General features: G+C 53.0%; 2 protein-coding genes across 8 annotated transcripts; both read right to left on the bottom strand.

Annotated features, from left to right (window-relative positions):
• Window positions 1–1,437: 1,437 nt before the first annotated feature.
• Window positions 1,438–2,906, bottom strand: PSORS1C2 (psoriasis susceptibility 1 candidate 2). Its single transcript, XM_061398538.1, has 2 exons — window positions 2,799–2,906; window positions 1,438–2,170 (listed from the first exon to the last, which is right to left on the bottom strand). Exons 1-2 carry the CDS (start codon window positions 2,848–2,850, stop codon window positions 1,815–1,817), a joined length of 408 nt encoding a protein of 135 aa, XP_061254522.1. The 5' UTR covers window positions 2,851–2,906; the 3' UTR covers window positions 1,438–1,814.
• A 2,000-nt stretch (window positions 2,907–4,906) lies between these two features.
• Window positions 4,907–16,304, bottom strand: CCHCR1 (coiled-coil alpha-helical rod protein 1). 7 transcript variants are annotated; one of them, XM_061398533.1, is made up of 18 exons: window positions 16,213–16,304; window positions 15,123–15,255; window positions 14,831–15,044; window positions 13,197–13,500; window positions 10,714–10,877; window positions 10,464–10,599; window positions 10,168–10,278; window positions 9,829–9,978; window positions 9,250–9,360; window positions 9,059–9,165; window positions 7,645–7,757; window positions 7,428–7,473; window positions 7,132–7,268; window positions 6,810–6,998; window positions 6,613–6,714; window positions 5,636–5,787; window positions 5,356–5,527; window positions 4,907–5,154 (listed from the first exon to the last, which is right to left on the bottom strand). In XM_061398533.1, exons 2-18 carry the CDS (start codon window positions 15,136–15,138, stop codon window positions 5,045–5,047), a joined length of 2,334 nt encoding a protein of 777 aa, XP_061254517.1. In that variant the 5' UTR covers window positions 15,139–15,255; window positions 16,213–16,304; the 3' UTR covers window positions 4,907–5,044. The 7 variants fall into 7 exon arrangements, with proteins under 7 accessions (XP_061254517.1, XP_061254518.1, XP_061254512.1 ...); XM_061398534.1 differs by having other exon boundaries at window positions 15,123–15,189; window positions 16,213–16,302; XM_061398528.1 differs by lacking the exon at window positions 16,213–16,304 and adding an exon at window positions 15,459–16,161 and having other exon boundaries at window positions 15,123–15,189.
• Window positions 16,305–16,314: the final 10 nt, after the last annotated feature.

The following is a 16,314-nucleotide window of genomic DNA, read 5'->3' as shown; positions in this document are numbered from 1 at the left end:
CATGTTCATTAACATCCTTTTAATAAGTGAACAAATCCATTAGCCAGTCAGCGAATTTACCTCATTTATTTTTCTTTTTAGTTCCTCTTTCCATTTCATTTCCCCTATAGTTTTATCCTAATGAAATATTTTTTTCTCCATTGCATCACTTTTTTTTTAATTTTAGTGTGTTTTTGGAAAGTCTTTTATTGCATATCTCTAACAAAAATATGTACATAAATTTAAATTTACTTTGTGTGACCATAAGACTGTAAGTATTAAAAACAATTCTCTGTCCTGGATTTAAAATTACAATTATTAAAAGATGCAATGGATCAAAACTCAACAATTTTTATGAAATTAAAAGACTCTTCCTCCTTGGAAGAAAAGCTATGACCAACCTAGACAGCATATTAAAAAGCAGAGACATTACTCTGCTGACAAAGGTCCGTCTAGTCAAAGCCATGGTTTTTCCAGTAGTCTGTATGGATGTGAGAGTTGGACTGTAAAGAAAACTGAGCGCCAAAGAATTGATGCTTTTGAACTGTGGTGTTGGAGAAGACTCTTGAGAGTCCCTTGGACAGCAAGGAGATCAAACCAGTCAATCCTAAAAGAAATCAGTCCTGAATATTCACTGGAAGGACTGGTGCTGAAGCTGAAACCCTGGTACTTTGGCCACATGATGCAAAGAACTGACTCATTGGAAAAGACCCTGATGCTGGGAAAGACTGAAGGCAGGAGGAAAAGGGGACAGCAGAGGATGAGATGGCTGGATGGCATCATTGATTCAATGGACATGAGTTTGAGCAAGCTCTGGGAGTTGGCTTGCTGCAGTCCATGGGGTTGCAGAGAGTCGGACACGACTCAGCAACTGAACTGAACTGAACAAATATTGACAGTGATTAAACAAAAAAGTAAATTTTACTGAAAACACATCTCTTAATGAGATGGAAAGGGCTGATTCTTGTTTTCCATTGACTTCATTTACCAGCTCCAGAAAGAGCACTGTGGTCTACTTCACAGTGGGTGAGAGAGCTCAACCTTCTTCTGTCTAGTGGGAGAACAGTTAATAGAGGCAGGTGGAAAACACAGTTCTCAAGAAGATTCATTTTAGGAAGGAACACGTATGTTCATGGAAATTGATCCCCCTTAAAATCTGGTTGCCCATGAAAGCCCATGGAGAGTTATCATGTTCACTCAGAGCAGGCAAACCGCCAACTAGAGACTTAACTTGGTTTCTCATTCTCCAGAATAGGGATATCAGAATGGGTCTGAATTTCCTTGTATCTCTTGATAGTTGCATTTCCAACCTTTCTCCTGCTGAATCCCCATCCTTATGCATATGGGCAAGACAGGAACTCAGATGACTTCCAGATCTCTGTAGGTTCGTGGCTGTGACAAGTGCATCTGAACATTCAAAGACCTGCTCATTGGCAAAGAAGCAGCCTAGAGTCAAAATTAAGAAATCGTGGTATTTTATTTTTCCATTTCATAGAAGCACCATCGGCTCCTGACAGTTCCCAGTGGTTGGCCACCAGGTGGCAGTAGAGAGAACATAGTGCCGCCAGCCCTGCCTCTGAGTTCCAGGGGTGGGGAAGAGGAGCTGGGAGGTGGAGGTAGGGATATTATGCTGTCAGAGAAAAAAGGAGAGGGAAAGTGGGGCTTAAATTCCGATCTCAAGAGGGGACAGAAAATATGCACAAAATCTTCAGAATAAAACTGAAGGAATGAGGAAAGGAATTAAGGAGTTAAGCTAAATTGGGGAGAATTCAAGGGGAATCAGAAGGGTAGAGATGGGTTTGAGAGCAGAAGTCCAGGATGCCTCTGGGGGCCCGTTATCTGTACTCCTCCCTGGGTGGGTCAAGGTCTGGCTCCTCGTGAGATCCGTGGTCCACCTCAGGGGCAGGTGGCCAGGGGTTTTCTGGAGGCTGGGGTCCTGCGGGCCAGGGGTCGTCAGGCCGAGGAGGTTGAGGGGGATCAGTTCTAGGGGGTTCAGGAGGCCAGACTCCAGAATCAGGCAGGTCTCTCCAGGGACGATTGGGGCCTGGAGGTGGAGGATCCTCAAAGAGCGGGGGTGCCCCTGGCCAGGGGTCACCAGGGATTGGGGGGCCCTGAGGCAATGGTGGAGGGCCCTCCTCCTCTGAGATCTCTCTGGATGAGGGGGAAGGCTGGTCTCCACTGCCTGAGATGCCTGCAGAAGGAAGGAGGAAGGTAAGAGGTTGTGAGGGACCCTCTCTCCCAGCAGGTAGGACCCAAGGAGCATCGCCTCTCTGTGATGGACCACAGCCTGAGCTGATCTCACAAACAGAACTCAAAAGTAACTCTCCACGCATTCGCAGAATACTAACACGATCTTAAAATGACATGAAACCCTGTCCTGAACTACTGACTGGACCAACTTTAAACTGACATGACCTCCCTTCCCCCACATAAGCTCCATCCAACCCTGTTTGGGACACCCCACTGGGAGGACCCCTATACATGTCTGAGGTCCCAAAGCTGTCTACACCCTGGCCCCATGTGGCACCCAGATCCCATCTCTACAATGACATTCTCCCCCTTAACAGAGACCCCAGCTCTGATTAACACTTGCCTGCACACCTGAATGCTGATCCAAATCACCACATGGAGCTAAAGCCAAACCAGCAAAGTCTATCCTGTGCTAAAATGAACCTGCTCACATCACCTCCATCCCCTCACATGCATCTCCCAGGATCTCCCAGAATCTCCCTTTCCTTACGCATCCATCTCAGCCTCGCCTCATCCTGACTGTCCCCCATTACCCCAAATCACACTCCGGGCCTCTGTTCCCAGCTCACCTCCAGCAAACAGGCAAAGGACCAAGATCCCTAGGAGTTTCCAGTTGAGCATCTTGACTATCTCCTGGACCCCAAAGTCAGGGGTCAGCTGAGTCTGGGAGCCTGGGAACCCTAAGAGGCTTTATAGGGGAGGAGGGAGAGCAGAGGCTGATCTCTGGGGAGGGGCCGGCCCTGTCACACAAGGAACTGCGTCCAAACCGGACTGGTCCAACCCGTCTGGAAGGCCACGGCTGATGTGTAACCACTGACGGTGGCGTCCCTCATCTTAGTCCCCCAGCTCGGGACCCAGCCACCCAGGTTTTATCAATGACCTAGACCTTGGTCACCCCACCCTTGTTTTCATGTCCCCCTTCGTACACACCCTGCAGCGAACCCTAATAACAGGGACTTCTACCTCTCATCCCTCCAGGTCCCGGGAAGCCAAGGAATGGGAGCAAGCATGCGTGGGGAAGCAATGTAATTACAGGGGCTGAAAGGCAGGATGCGGGGCAGAGGGCGGGCAACTGGAGGGACAAGGAGGGAGAAGATGGGCGGGGATGCTCTCTCGAACACCTGGGACACAGCCAGGGCCATCTCAGCTGGTATACCGAGCCTCCTTCACCCGCCCCAGGGTGAACCCTCTTGGGGCTTAGTTCTTCCTGGAATCTGCACTCCCCAGCGTACACCTTCTCCAGGCACGAATGGGGCCTCCCAAGTAGTGACACACGAGGAATTTCATCCAGGAGCCACCTGGGCTGACTGCAGGTGGAGGAGGAAGTACGACATCCCGATTCCTCCTCCCCACGCCAGGGCTGGTTCCAGTCAGTCACACCCAGAGGCTCTGGAAGAAGCTGCCTCAGCTCCCCCTGGCACCTCAGCCTCTTCCTCCTCCCTCTAGCATCTTCACTGCCCTTCCCTGGTCCTTGGTGGGAACTCTCTGCGCCCCTCTTCTCTCCCCTCATCTTTCAGACGTCAGTCTGTCTGGTCTGAGCCGCTCAGAGATGTCCCTTGAACTTTTCTGCAGCAAGGACTCCTCTGTGAGGATCTCCCGAGCCGCTCAGAAGCAAATGCCCAAAACTGAACTCACTTCCACCACAACCTGGTCTGCTCCCCAGTGCCCGGGATTACCAGTCCCCTGCGGCTCAAGTTTTCAAAGACTCCATTCCTCTCTTTCCTCATCCCATGCCCCCAAACCCATCCTCCACAGCCAGTTGATGGGTCTCTTAAATATGTAAGTCAAATTGTGTGGCTGTTCTCAGTTTAAAAAGTACTCCAAGGGCTGTCTATTTATTTATTTACTTTAATTTGGCTGGACCAGGTCTGAGTTGTGGCATACAGGATCTTTAGTTGTGGCATGTAGAAATCTAGCTCCCTGACCAGGGATCGAACCCGGGCCCCCTGCTTTGGGAGCGCAGAGTCTTAGCCACTGGACCACCAGGAACGTCCCTCCAGGGGCTTTTTATTGACTTAGAGTAAAACCCAAGCTCCACCAGGCCTGGCCTCTCCCTGCGGCACCCTCCCTTGGCTCCCCAAAGCCTCAGGACCTGTCCGTCCTGGTGCTTCTCCCAGGTGGCTGCACAGCCCGCTCCTTACAGCACTCCGGCCTCAGCAGCACATCCCTCCGGAGAGAAGCCCTGCCTGTCCCTCATCTAAAGCCACCCCTCCCCACACAGCTAGTTTCTATCATGCCACTGTCATTTTTTCCTCTTCACAGCACTTGTTTGAAACATTCGTTTGTTCATGTAGGTACCCGCCCGTCGTCTGTCTCTCCCACCAGAAGGTAAGTGTCTCTGGAGCAGGGACCTACCCGTTAATCAAACCCACCAGTGGCCCCCCAAGGCAGGACGCTGCCTGGCTCTGTGAGTCCTGCTGAGCACGTGAATGTTCTATCTGCCTCGTGCCCTTGCCCTGACCATTTTCCAGAGGTAGTTTTAAAATAAAAGTTAAGAATAAAACAAAACCTGGAGCTTCTCCAAAAACCTCCTGGGCAGCCTAGGAAAGGGGTTTTGAAAAAGGAACCATCTAGAGGAAGAGCTCTATGAGGGACTGGTTCTCACACTTCCCGGACAAGAGAGGCTACGGGGAGAAAACTTCCTTATATTCCCAGAAAGAAGTGACCAAACCATGACTCTGACTGTTGTCATCTTTATTGAGCCACGGGAGAATTCATGACATCTTGGCGGCTGGTGTCCCTGAGGGCGGCTGGAGGAAGTCCCCTTCCCGACCCATTCCCCTTCCATCCTCATCCTCCTGGTCCTCACAGCTGGTCAGGGGCAGACTGAAGAGGAGGTCTGGCTGTCCCCTTCACAAATGGCTTCCTCTTTGGAAATGGCCTCACTCAGGCCCTGCAAATCATCGAGCAAGACAGAAAGGGATCCTGGAGGGACGGGAGGTGGACAAGGGTGTCAGTCACAGTGCCGAGGAACAGCACAGCTACCGGATGTGTGAGGGTTATAAGGGAGAGAGCTCTTGGCCCAAGGCAGGCTGTGGGCCTCCAGGGTCACAGAGAACAAGGCTCAAGCCCTGCAGAGGGCCTGGGGGAAAGGTTCCCAGGGTCCCCCTGCCCTCCGTCCCTTACCTTTGATGGACTCCTTGGTGCAGAGGGCCGCTGCTGGGGGTGTGGGTGCTGACGACTCTGAGGGCTTCGGGCTGGGCTCCGCAGGTACGCCCTTATCCGACGGGGAAGGAAGAACTGCCAACAGTCGCTGCTGCTTGTAACGGGAGAGGAGACCCTCCTGCTGCAAGGTGGCCTGGGAAGGAGAGGGTTAAATGCCACCGAGCCCAGGCAGGGCCCCCTCCCCTCTCCACAGCTCTGCTCCCCAACCAGCCCACAAGGGCCCAGTCTCTCCGCCTCCTACCAGCATGAGGTTCTTGTCCCTCTCCAGCTCCTTCAGGCGCTGGGTCAGCCGCTGCCCCTCCTCCTTCCGGGCCTCATCCTGCAGGCGCCGGAGCTCCTGGTTCCGCTCCTTTTCCCGGGTGGCTTTGCGCTGGATCTGGCGTAGGGAGACCACTGCAGGAAAGCCAGGCCACAGAGGGGATGGGTGTTGGCAGCCTAGAGGCTGCAAGGCACTGAGAACACAAGCCTAGAAGGATGGGCGGCACACGGGGTCCCCAGCTCTGTGACTCAGGGAGCCACGGACGCTTTGTGGCATTCAGTCTCTTCTGTACAGATGGAGGGGTGGCTGATGCTCTAGAATCTTGTGAATCTATGAACCCAAAGTACCTCCCCCATCCCTGAAGCTTCCTGGAGGACAGGAGGGGAAATCTGAATAGGGACTGGATATCAGATTTTGTGTTCATTTTCTTAAAGTGTGACCATGGTATTGAGGTTACATAGGAAAATATTCTCCTTGTGGGAGATGCAGCCGAATAGTCAGGTTGTTTGCAGCTTACTCTCAATAACTGCCCCCCAAAATGTATATGTTATCAATATGTGTAAATATGCAGATAGACAGGAAATGTGATCAAAGGTTATAAACTGCTGCTCTAACGGGAGAAGGTAGATGAGTATCCATCACATGATTCTTTTAACTTGGCCAAGTGTTTGAAATTCTTCCCAATAAGAATTGGGGGTAATCGTTGGTAGGTCACGTTGCCTCTGTGACTGGGGGGTGACTGGGACGAGCTGGGGGGATCTGAGGCTGGTCAAGTGCTATTGTTGGATCTGGGCACTGGCTATACAGGTGTGTTTACCACTTGAGAATTCATCTTCCTTGATAACTTCATGAATTGCACACTTCAAAGAGAAAAAGCTTTCAAAATAGTTTTGACAATAATCTCATGCCTTAATACCTCCTCCTTCTTGGAAGCCCACGTGCCTCCCAGCCACTCTCACCAGCCTTGGTGTGTTCCCTACGAGCCTCGTTCAGTCTCCTCTCTGATTCTGAGAGCTGTTCCCGCAGCCGACCTTCCACTTCGGCCACCTTCTCCTGCAGCGCTGGGGTGGAGGTGCACACAGCGCATCAGGGGAGCCTGGGGTCATGGTTCCCACCGCTCCCGACCCCAGGACTGCCCCTGTCCGCTCCTGCACACCTTGCCCGTAGATCTCCTGCTGCTGGGTCAGCTCCTTCCGGAGGCTGGCAGCCTCTGCCGTGCTCTCCTGCTGGCCCTGGCGAGCTGCCTCCAACTGTAGCCCCAGACTGGCCAGGGACTCCTGCGTGCGCTGCAGCTCCTGCTCCAGCTGCTGGGCCACCTCACTCAGCTTCTGCCGCTCTGCCTCCCCTGGGAAGAGGAGGTGCCCACTCAAGTTCCTCCCTGCCCTAGACCCCAGCTCTTCCCTCCTCCTCTTTCTCCCCAAGGCCCCATGACTCTGGCCCCCCGCTCGTGCTCGCTGACTTGGAAGCACCAGGCGTACCTTGCTCCCGGGCCCGGCCCACCTCCTGCTGGATGATGTGGGCGCTCAGCTGCAGTTCTGCGTCCAGACGGTTCCGCTCCTCCCGCAGCTGCTCCAGCTCAAGGCTCATGTCTGTGGTCGGTGGGGGTGGCGGGCAGCTGAGACAGGAAGGGAAACAGAGATGGGGGAAATCACCCAGCTGCCTGACTCCTAAGCCCTTATCCTTCCTCCATCCTCGTGTTTTTCAGGTCCCAGCAACCAACACCCTAAAGCCCCACTCCTGCCCCCCAGTAAATCTAAAGTGGCCCGGACTTCACCTCTCCTGGCGCAGCTGAGCAAGGGCCACTTTTCGAGCCATCAGGCCTGGGGAGAAAAGGCAGAGAGCGTGAGAGGTGCATTTGCAAAGAGGAGGGGAAACAGGGGCGTAAGGAGATGCTCAGACCGGGGAGGAGGAGGCAGGAGGGTAGGTGTAGGATGAGAGAGCTGGTGGGGCAGGGGCAGGGGCAGGGCGCGGCTGGCAGTCGCCCTACCCACCCCGAATGGTGTGGACCTTGCGGACGGCATAGCTGACTCGGCTGCTGAGGCTGGGCAGCCGGGCTGCGGCACGCTCCACCTCGGCCACGGTGCCCTGGAGCCAGGTCTGAAAGCTGGAGAGGACACGAGGTCACCAAATCCTCAACCCCACCTCATTTCCAAAAGGACTCGACCCCCTTTATCTTGTGCTGCTATGTACATGGAGAAAGTAGGGAAGGGGGATCAGCCCAAGGGAAAGAGAAGCTGAAGCCGACATCCAAAGCCGAGGAAGGGTTGTTACCTGTGCAAAGAAACCTGTGCTTCTCAGCAGTCTAGTTTCTAAAGGTTCTACAACAAAAGCTGTGAAGGAAACACCCAGGAAGTTGGTATGAGAGACAGGCTTGCAACTGATTAAAAAGGAAACTGGCATACGCTTTATTAACAGATGGAATATCTAGTAAGCAAGTAGAGGCAGACCTCGGATATACTGTGGGTTTAGTTCCAGACCACTGCAACAAAGCAAATACGGCAAAGCAGTACCGCAAAGCAAAAGTCGAATAGATTTTCTGGTTTCCCAGTGCTTATAAAAGTTATGTTTATGCCATACTGCAGTCCACTAAGTGTGCAATAGCACTATGTCTTAAAAAACAACTAAACATTTAAAGACAGCATTAATTTGAAAAGAACGCTGCTGGGGAAAAATAGTCCCAATAGACTTGCTTGACGCAGAGGTGCCACAAACCTTCAGCTTGTAAAAAATGCAATATCTGTCAATGATAAAGCAAAGTACAATAAAACAAGGTACGCCTGTGGGTCTTCAACTTTAAAAGAAAAAAATTGGTTAAATTTTTTTCCAACTCAACAGGGCATGCCTGCAAAATTTTAAAGAAAGAAAGAAAGATCAAGTGTCTATACTCCCCATCTTTGAACAGTTCTGAAAGTGGAGATCCTCCTGTGCTGTGCTAAGTCACTTCAGTCATGTCTGACTCTTTGCAACCCCATGCACTGTAGCCCATCGGGCTCCTCTGTCCAAGGAATTCTCCAGGCAAGAATACTGGAGTGGGTTGCCATGCCCTCCTCCAGGGGATCTTCACGATCCAGGGATCAAACCCACATCTCTTACATCTCCTACTAGGTGCTCTGTTTAGCTCAAGCTGTTATTAACTGCAGGAGGAAGTTAACCTCATCTCAGCCAAACATGCAGTGGGCAGGAGTCCTAACAAGTGACCCTGGTGAGAATGTGGCAAGGTGGCGGGGCAGGGGGGGTGGTGCCCCATAAAAAACAAACAGACTTTACAGGGCTAGATACTTCCAGCCCTGCTTCCTCCAGACGACCAGCCTTGCAGCCCCGCTTGCCCGAGGCTCTTAAACCTCAAGATGCCCAGGAAGCTGGGGAAGCAGGAATGCTATTCCACCCACTCTCCACCCCAGATACCTGCTGACAGCACTGGCCACAAGCCTCAGCTGCTCCTCCGCTGGGGCTGCCTGTTGCTTCCTCCGGCGCCGGGCCTCCTGAGTGCGGCTCAGCTCCATCTGCAGGGCCTAGGAAGGGTGAGGTAAAGAAAGGGATCCCCTGCCTGGGGTCTCCCTACCATCCCTCAGCCTCTGCCTGTCTCAGAAGCTGACCTTGGCGCCCATCCGCTCCACCTCCACCTCGGCAGCTTTGTCCTGCAGGGAGCGCTGCAGGATGACCTGCTCCTGGCACTGGGTTTCCACTCTTTCCTGGAGCTCTGCCACCTGGGAAAGGAGAGGAGGCAGGTCCAGAGCAGAAAGCTGTAAGGTGGGGGTGGGGGAAGCATTGGGAAGGCAGGGGCAGGTGCAGAGATCTCTGAAAGGCCACGCTGACAGACAAGAAGCCCAGTTCTTGAGAATGGAGTCTGAGTCCGGGTTTCCTTCCAGAAGCATGTTCCATGTGCCCACATCTAGAGGAACTGCCCTGTGACCTGCCCGTAAGGACCCATAGCCTTGGCCCATGCCACCCACCGGTCCTTGAACATTGTTACCTCCTGGAAGTGGCCGTCCTACCTAAGGTCAGCCCACCTCACAAAGTGTAAGCCTCACGAGAGCAGGTCTTTGTGGACCTTTGCTCAGGGCTGTGAAGCCAGCACAGGGGAGCCACCCAAATATCTGGTGAATAAACGCCATCCCTTCCGCAAGGAGCAGGGAGCTGGGGGAGAGCACTGGAGGAAGTGGGCTCCAGGCAACCTGTCCCTTCAGTCGCTCCACGCATTCTCTGTGCTCCAGCTCCTGGGCCTTCAGCTGCACCATGAGGGCAAACACCTTCTCCCGCCAGCGCTTCAACAGGGACTGGCACTTCTTGGTGAACTCAGGCTCCAGGCAGTCTGAAGGCTGAACCTGCAGGGAGGAAGCAGGGAGAATGGGGGATCCTGGGGGAGCAGAGGAAGGTTTCTCCTATCTTGCCCTGGCATCAGGAGCCACAGCAAGGAGAGGTGTTCAGGGGAAGAAAGATGTCAGCAGGTTCTGGGAGTGGCACACCAACCCCTCCTGTGCACAGGGGCCGAGGGGCCTGGGCCAGGGGCCTACCTTCCGGGCCAGCTCCTCCTCCTGCATGCAGAGGATGTGTGTGAGGCTCTGCACGCGCACCTGCAGCAGCTCGGTAGTGGTGTGCAAGCTGTCCCGGTCCTCCTGCAGGTGCTGCGGGAGGGGTGGGGACAGAGGGCAGCCGCCTCCATCAGGTCTGCCAGTGGCCCTCGGGTGGCATCCAACCTGCGCACCCCTCGATGGCACTGCCTTTTCTCCTGGGGACTGTGTTCTTCTCCAGGGCCCCTTGCCCAGGACTTGAGCCCCCGTGTTCCATCCCAGGCCGGGCACTCTCTCACCTGGACGGTTTCTAGAAGCTCCTGTCGCTCTGATTCCCATGCCTGGCTGCGGACCTCCGGAGGGACCTGCTCCCCAACATACCTCCTCAGGTTCTCAACCAAGGTCACCTGAGCCTCCAAGTCCTCTTGGGTCTTGCTAGGGTTGGGGTGGGAGCAGAGTAGCCATCAGGGGGCCACCCTGGAGACCCATTTCCCCACTAACCCACCACTTGCCAGGTCCTCCTGGGGTCGCCCACCCCCCAGAACTCACCTCAGTTGCTTCCGCAGCAGCTCAGCCTCCCTCTGGGCCGCAGCCAGCTCCTTGGTTTCCCCTGACCTCCGGGTTTCCAGATTATTCAGAGACTTCTCCAGGCCCCCAGCTTTGCTGGTCAAACTGGAAAGGGCCTCCTGGTGAGCCTGGGTCAAGGAGGAGAGCTGCAGAGAGAAGAGAAGACTCAGCAGGGGCCAGCTGGCCCACACCTGGGCTTTCCAAACCCACCCCCTGCTTCATCATTGGCCTTTACTCCCACTTTCTGTGACCCTGGACAATCACCCGAGAAATCATCTAACTGCACATGGCAAAACAGAGACCATCCTTGGCGCTTCACTTCCCATCACCCTCCAGTCCGTCAGCAGTTCCTGTCAGGCCTCCCCCCAGAACACTGTCACTTCTCTCCATAACCAGGACCACCAGCCTGAGGTAAACCACCTCATCTCTGGCCTGGACAATGCCAACGATCTCCTGACCGGTCTTAGAATCCTCCAGTGGCTTCCCACAGCGTTCAGACCAGCATCTTCCCTGGGTCTGTGAAGCCTGTGTCAGGCCTCGGCCTCTGCCAGCTCTTGGCCTCTGAGCTCACATTCTGTCTCTCCACTGCCCACTCTGCTGCAGCCACAGTGCTCTCTCATCATCCGCCCCCCGCCCCAAAAGTCTGCTCCTTCCCACCTCAGAGTCTACCCAGAGGCCTGCTTCCCCTAGATCCTCAGATCTCCATGACATCGCCTCCCGGGGCCGCTACTCCCCACCCACCACCACCCAGTCCTGTCATCTGTTCATGCCCTTCCTGTACTTCTCGTTACAAAATGATCCTGCTTCTGCACCTGCTTACTATCTACTTCCTGCCATCCGGAAGGAAGCCCCAGGAAGGCAGGGAGCTTGTCTCTTTCTCACAGCACCTCCAGCAGTGGTAAAGGTATCAGATACGCTGAAGGAGTCATGCTGTGGCGGGTGAAGGAGTGGAAGTGGCTGCCCTCACTTCCGGCCTGCCTGCCTCTAGCCCTATCTCCGTACCACAGTCACTGTGAGCTTTTTGGACATGAATCACAAAACTTCTACATACAAAATACAAATCTGATCATGTCATTTCCTTGTTGAAACCTTTCAGTGGTTGCCCACTGCTCTTAAGGTAAACTATAAAGTTGAACAGGCCCAAGGCCTCACCCTCCAGCACAGCCCCAGGGCCCGTCTTGTCGCTTGTGCTCAAGCCTCTCTGGCCCCCTCCCATGCACATCTACATGCACCAGCCCCATCGCCTCCCCCCAGGCCTACCCACCAGCCAACTTTGATTTAACACAAATGTCGACTGCTTATCATTAAGCATCTTTCATGAACTGAAAAGAGTTTTCTTTGAATGACCTCTCTTGTCCATTTTTCGACTGGATAGCTGTCTTTCCTTTATCGGTTTCTAGGCACACATTACATAGTAGGGATATTAACTTTTTATTGTGGTATGAACTGGAAATATTCTCCCCCAGCTTATCATTCACCCTTTTGTTGTTGTTTAGTTGCTAAGTCGTGTCTGACGCTGTGTGACCCCACGGACTGTAGTGTCAGGCTCCTCTGTCCATGGGATTTCCCAGGCAAGAACACTGGAGTGGGTTGCCATTTCCTTCTCCAGGGGATCTTCCCAACCCAGGGATCAAGCCCAGGTCTCTCGCATTCCAGGCGGATTCTTTACCAGCTGAGCCACCAGGGAAGCCCGTGATTTACCCTCTGATTCTACTTTGTCATTCCTAAGTTTGGTATTATAAAGTCAATATATATCAATCTTTCCTTTAATGGCTCTGGATTGATTCATAGATAGAAAGTCTTTCCCATTCCCAAATCACAAAGGAATTCACCCTCATTTTCTTTCAGTATCTTTACAGTTCCGTTTCCGAACACATCGACTGGTTGGGTGGCCTTCCCCAGCCTCTAGACCAGTGGGGCTCCTTTGTCCTCCTTCATAGTACTTCTCCCAATCACAGTTAATTAATTATAGTTAAATAAGGCACTGAATGTGTGTGTCTTCCACTGGGTTGTCAGCTCCACCCACGAGGACAGGGAGTTGACTGATTTGCTCACCCCAGTGTCCCAGCTCTTGTCTCAGGAATGGCAAAGAGGGAGCACGGATGTATGCCTGCTGACTGAATAATCTCCCCTTCCCAGTCCACCTCAGGACCCCTCTCACACCCCTCACTCCCCTTCCCAATGCTCCCAGAGGAACTGGGTACCTGGAGTAAAGTAGGAAGACAAACTACTTCCCCCTGGAAGAGGAAGCAGGGTTTCAGGTGATGGGAGGTCACCTGAGTCTAAGGAGAAAAGGGCAATCTGAATAAGACCAACACACCCAAGTTCTCTCTCTTTCCAGGTCACCTGTATTTTTTTACCTTCACCAAACACCTCATCACTGTTTTCGGCAAAGCCTGCTCTTTGCTGGGGAGCTCCCACCCAGCTCCACTGGGCAGCCGAGCCTTCCCCACATCCAAATTCACCTGTTCTTGGTGCAGCCTCTGAACCTCCTCCAGCTCCCGCTGGCTCCCTTCTTCCAGGTTCTTCCGGACAACCTCGGCCCCAGCCAGGGCGGCACGCAGGCCCTCGGCCTCAGCACGACCAGCCTTCTCCGCCCGTGCCAGTGCCTCCAGCTCCACGGCCTGAGCCTCCAGCCTCAGCTTCTGCTGCAGTGAGGTCTCCCGTAGCACCCGGACCTCTTCCTCCAGCCGCCGCAGCTCTCGCAGCTGCCGAGAGATCAGCTCAGCCTGCTGGCTCAGGGCCTGTGACCCTGCCAGTTCCGTGCACCTTCAGAGACAGGTTAGCATAGGTGAGACAGGTTAGTCTGGTGGTGAGAGTGGCCAAGGCATAAATGGAGACAGGAGAAGAAGAGAGGATCCCTCTGCTCCTATGCGCAGAGATGGCAAGGAATGAAGCTGGGCCATGGGGATCTCTGCATGCCATCACCATCATCATTCAAGGCAGCCCTACTAAGCATATCTGGGTCCACAGGACTTGAAAAGCTAGCTGAGTTCATGGACCATAACCTCTCTCGAAGGCAATATACAGACAGACGTGTTAACCATCACACGTGCACATCATTAGGCTATGCATTCTGAATTAGAGAAGTCTGAAGGACACTGAGACTGCTGAATTCTGACTTAAGGGCAGGGAAAAGTTTGATGGAGGTACAAAGAGAGGTGATGGCTTCCAGTGTCAGTATGGCAAAGCCAGGCGCCAGTTAAGATTATTTAACTGTTAGATATCCTGCATGAGAAGTCTGAGAGGGCAGCACCTCAATAAATCACAAAGTCCCAACCTCTAGAGAGCTGAAACCAGCTTATAAGATGATTCTTGACACAGTTCCCTCACTGAGGCCCAGAACCAAAGCACTTTAAAAAAATTATTTTTTCCGCTGTGCTGTGCAGCTTGTGGGATCTTAGTTCCCAAAGCAGGGACTGAACCCATGTCCTTCTCAGTGAAAGCTTGGGATCCTAACCACTGGACTCCCCAGTACTTTTTTACAGGATCTGTAGCCTATAGAAATTAAGTGACTGGACAAAGGACCCCTAGGGGGTAGCCAAACAAGCCACAGAGAGTCTCCATCCCCTGACGCTCTCACACTCCTCTTTCATCATCCTGCTTCTTTCCCTTTGACAGGGTCCCACGGAGACCCAACTGCAATCCTACTCAAGAACAAAATGGCAGAAGGATGGTCCAGTACATGTGGGAAAAGACTCACACGAAACATCAAGAATTTTCATAGACAACACACTGACAGAGAGCATGGCCAGCTCCACCAGATGAACTCATACTACTACAGCACCCAGTCTGTGTCCCAGCCCACACTTCTTCAGCCTGCCTTATACTACACTTAGTACAATCAGCTATGGGTCAACCAATTTCTTCCCTTAGGATTTAAAATTCTTTGATATCAGGATCTCTTATTTATTTTTGTTATCTTTGTCCCTAGCATCTAGCACACTGCTATTATTTATGCATTGTAGACACCAACAATTGCTTCTGGAAAAAATGAACAAATTGTGGAACTAAGGGTTGAAATAGGGTAAGGACTCTATTACAGTGAAGAAGGTTCACTGGCAAGCAAGTCCAAGAGAACAGTTACATTAGATCGTACCTGCCTCTCCACTCTGGTTCCTGCCCCTTGCCAGAAACTTCCTGTTCCCACATGGTCACTTGAGGTCTCTGGTTGTCTGGCCGCCTCTCTAAGACATCTTGATGGGTTGGGCGCTGGACCAGGGGAGTGTCTGAGGCCCATGTGGGAGCCATTCTCGGCAGTGTTGGAAGGGGCCGAACTTGGAAGTGGGATGGGGGAATCAGCCCAGTGGAACCTAAAGAATCATAAGGACAAAGGTACTCAGTTCTCCAGGGAGACACAATCACCAGTCCCCATGCCAGATCCCACTAACCTGAAGGTCGAAACATCTCCACATTATTTGAAGTCTCTAGAGTCGGTGTACAGCCATCTATGACCCCCTGAACAATAGGAGAAACAAGGACACTCCAATTCAATTTTCAGGCCTTCTTCCAAAGAGAGAGCCCCTACAATAACAAAGTCATAATCCTTAAATAACAGCCAGGTCCATCCAACTCATAGCTTTTCTTATCCTATTTCCCAAAAGAAGCAGAAGTACCCCAAGATCCCTTGCTTGTCTCAGTCTAGTTCCTGACAGACTATGGCAACAGCCATGAGGTGGAGAGAATTTACTGAGACAGGCTGAGGGGCTGTTAAGTTTTACTCATACTTTTAGAATTCTGGATAGTGCCTTTACCCTCCTCCTTAAGTTTCTATGGTCTCTGCAGTTCCTGAATGAAGGTGACAATTGAGGTATGCGATGCAGGGGCCGTGAGCCCAGTCTCCAGAGTTCTCTCCATGGCTCACCAAGGCCTTGGGGAAGCCCATCCAGACACCACCAAGCCATGACTCCAGGGTCCTTCCCTATCAAAGCGCTGGCCCAAGGCCTGGCCCCTGATGAATGTGGCCACATGTAGCACAGGATACCTCCCCAGAACCCCTGGGGGAATCCAGGCAGCCTAGACTCCTTAGCAGAAAAGCCAGCTAGTTTCGGACATCTCATCCAAACTGTGCCAGCAACTTTCCACTCAGTTTCTCTCTATCGTCCCTTCAGCTTCCATTCCTGCCTCCCATCTGCCTCTCCAGAGTCCTAGAGCAGAGAGAGGGCTTGTTAAGATCTCCCCACCCTCCCACTCGAATTCATCTATTTTTCCTCCCAATCTGGGATCCCTACTCCTCCCTACATCACTATTTGCTTTTATCCTGAAGGAATTATGCTGGCCCCTCACCCTCTCATGTCTCAGTAGCCTACACTCCCTCCCTCCTCTCCCCCAGATCCTCCTGAGTCTTCGCCCTGCTGGACGCTGAGCTCTAAGGCTGTTCTGACCACCTCATTTGTTCCTTTACCCTGCCCTTACACCCCTCCGCCCACCCCCTCTCAGCCCCTTCCCGCCCCCAACTGACTCTTCCCGAATGCCCCTTACCCAGCGCGAGAGACCCCCACAGCCCTTTGGCCACACCCCCTACACCTAGCTCCCAGTCGCCGCTTGGGTCCCTAACCGCGCCTGCGCAAAGCGGGCAGGTTG

Source organism: Bos javanicus, chromosome 23, assembly GCF_032452875.1.
Source record: "Bos javanicus breed banteng chromosome 23, ARS-OSU_banteng_1.0, whole genome shotgun sequence".
Lineage (NCBI taxonomy): Eukaryota > Metazoa > Chordata > Mammalia > Artiodactyla > Bovidae > Bos > Bos javanicus.
Note: the sequence above shows the minus strand (reverse complement) of the source record. Positions and strands in the feature narration are given on the sequence as shown.

What these genes read in the sequence shown, in the direction of transcription:
- PSORS1C2 (XM_061398538.1), bottom strand. Translation starts at nt 2,850, where the DNA reads ATGCTCAACTGGAAACTCCTAGGGATCTTGGTCCTTTGCCTGTTTGCT. An exon ending in CCTTTGCCTGTTTGCTGGAG is followed by an intron (nt 2,171 to 2,798) that starts GTGAGCTGGGAA and finishes TTCCTTCTGCAG; the next exon opens with GCATCTCAGGCAGTGGAGAC.
- CCHCR1 (XM_061398528.1), bottom strand. Translation starts at nt 15,791, where the DNA reads ATGAGATGTCCGAAACTAGCTGGCTTTTCTGCTAAGGAGTCTAGGCTG. An exon ending in GTGGCCAGTGCTGTCAGCAG is followed by an intron (nt 7,758 to 9,058) that starts GTATCTGGGGTG and finishes TGTCCTCTCCAG; the next exon opens with CTTTCAGACCTGGCTCCAGG. An exon ending in GGGCCGGGCCCGGGAGCAAG is followed by an intron (nt 6,999 to 7,131) that starts GTACGCCTGGTG and finishes TCCTCTTCCCAG; the next exon opens with GGGAGGCAGAGCGGCAGAAG.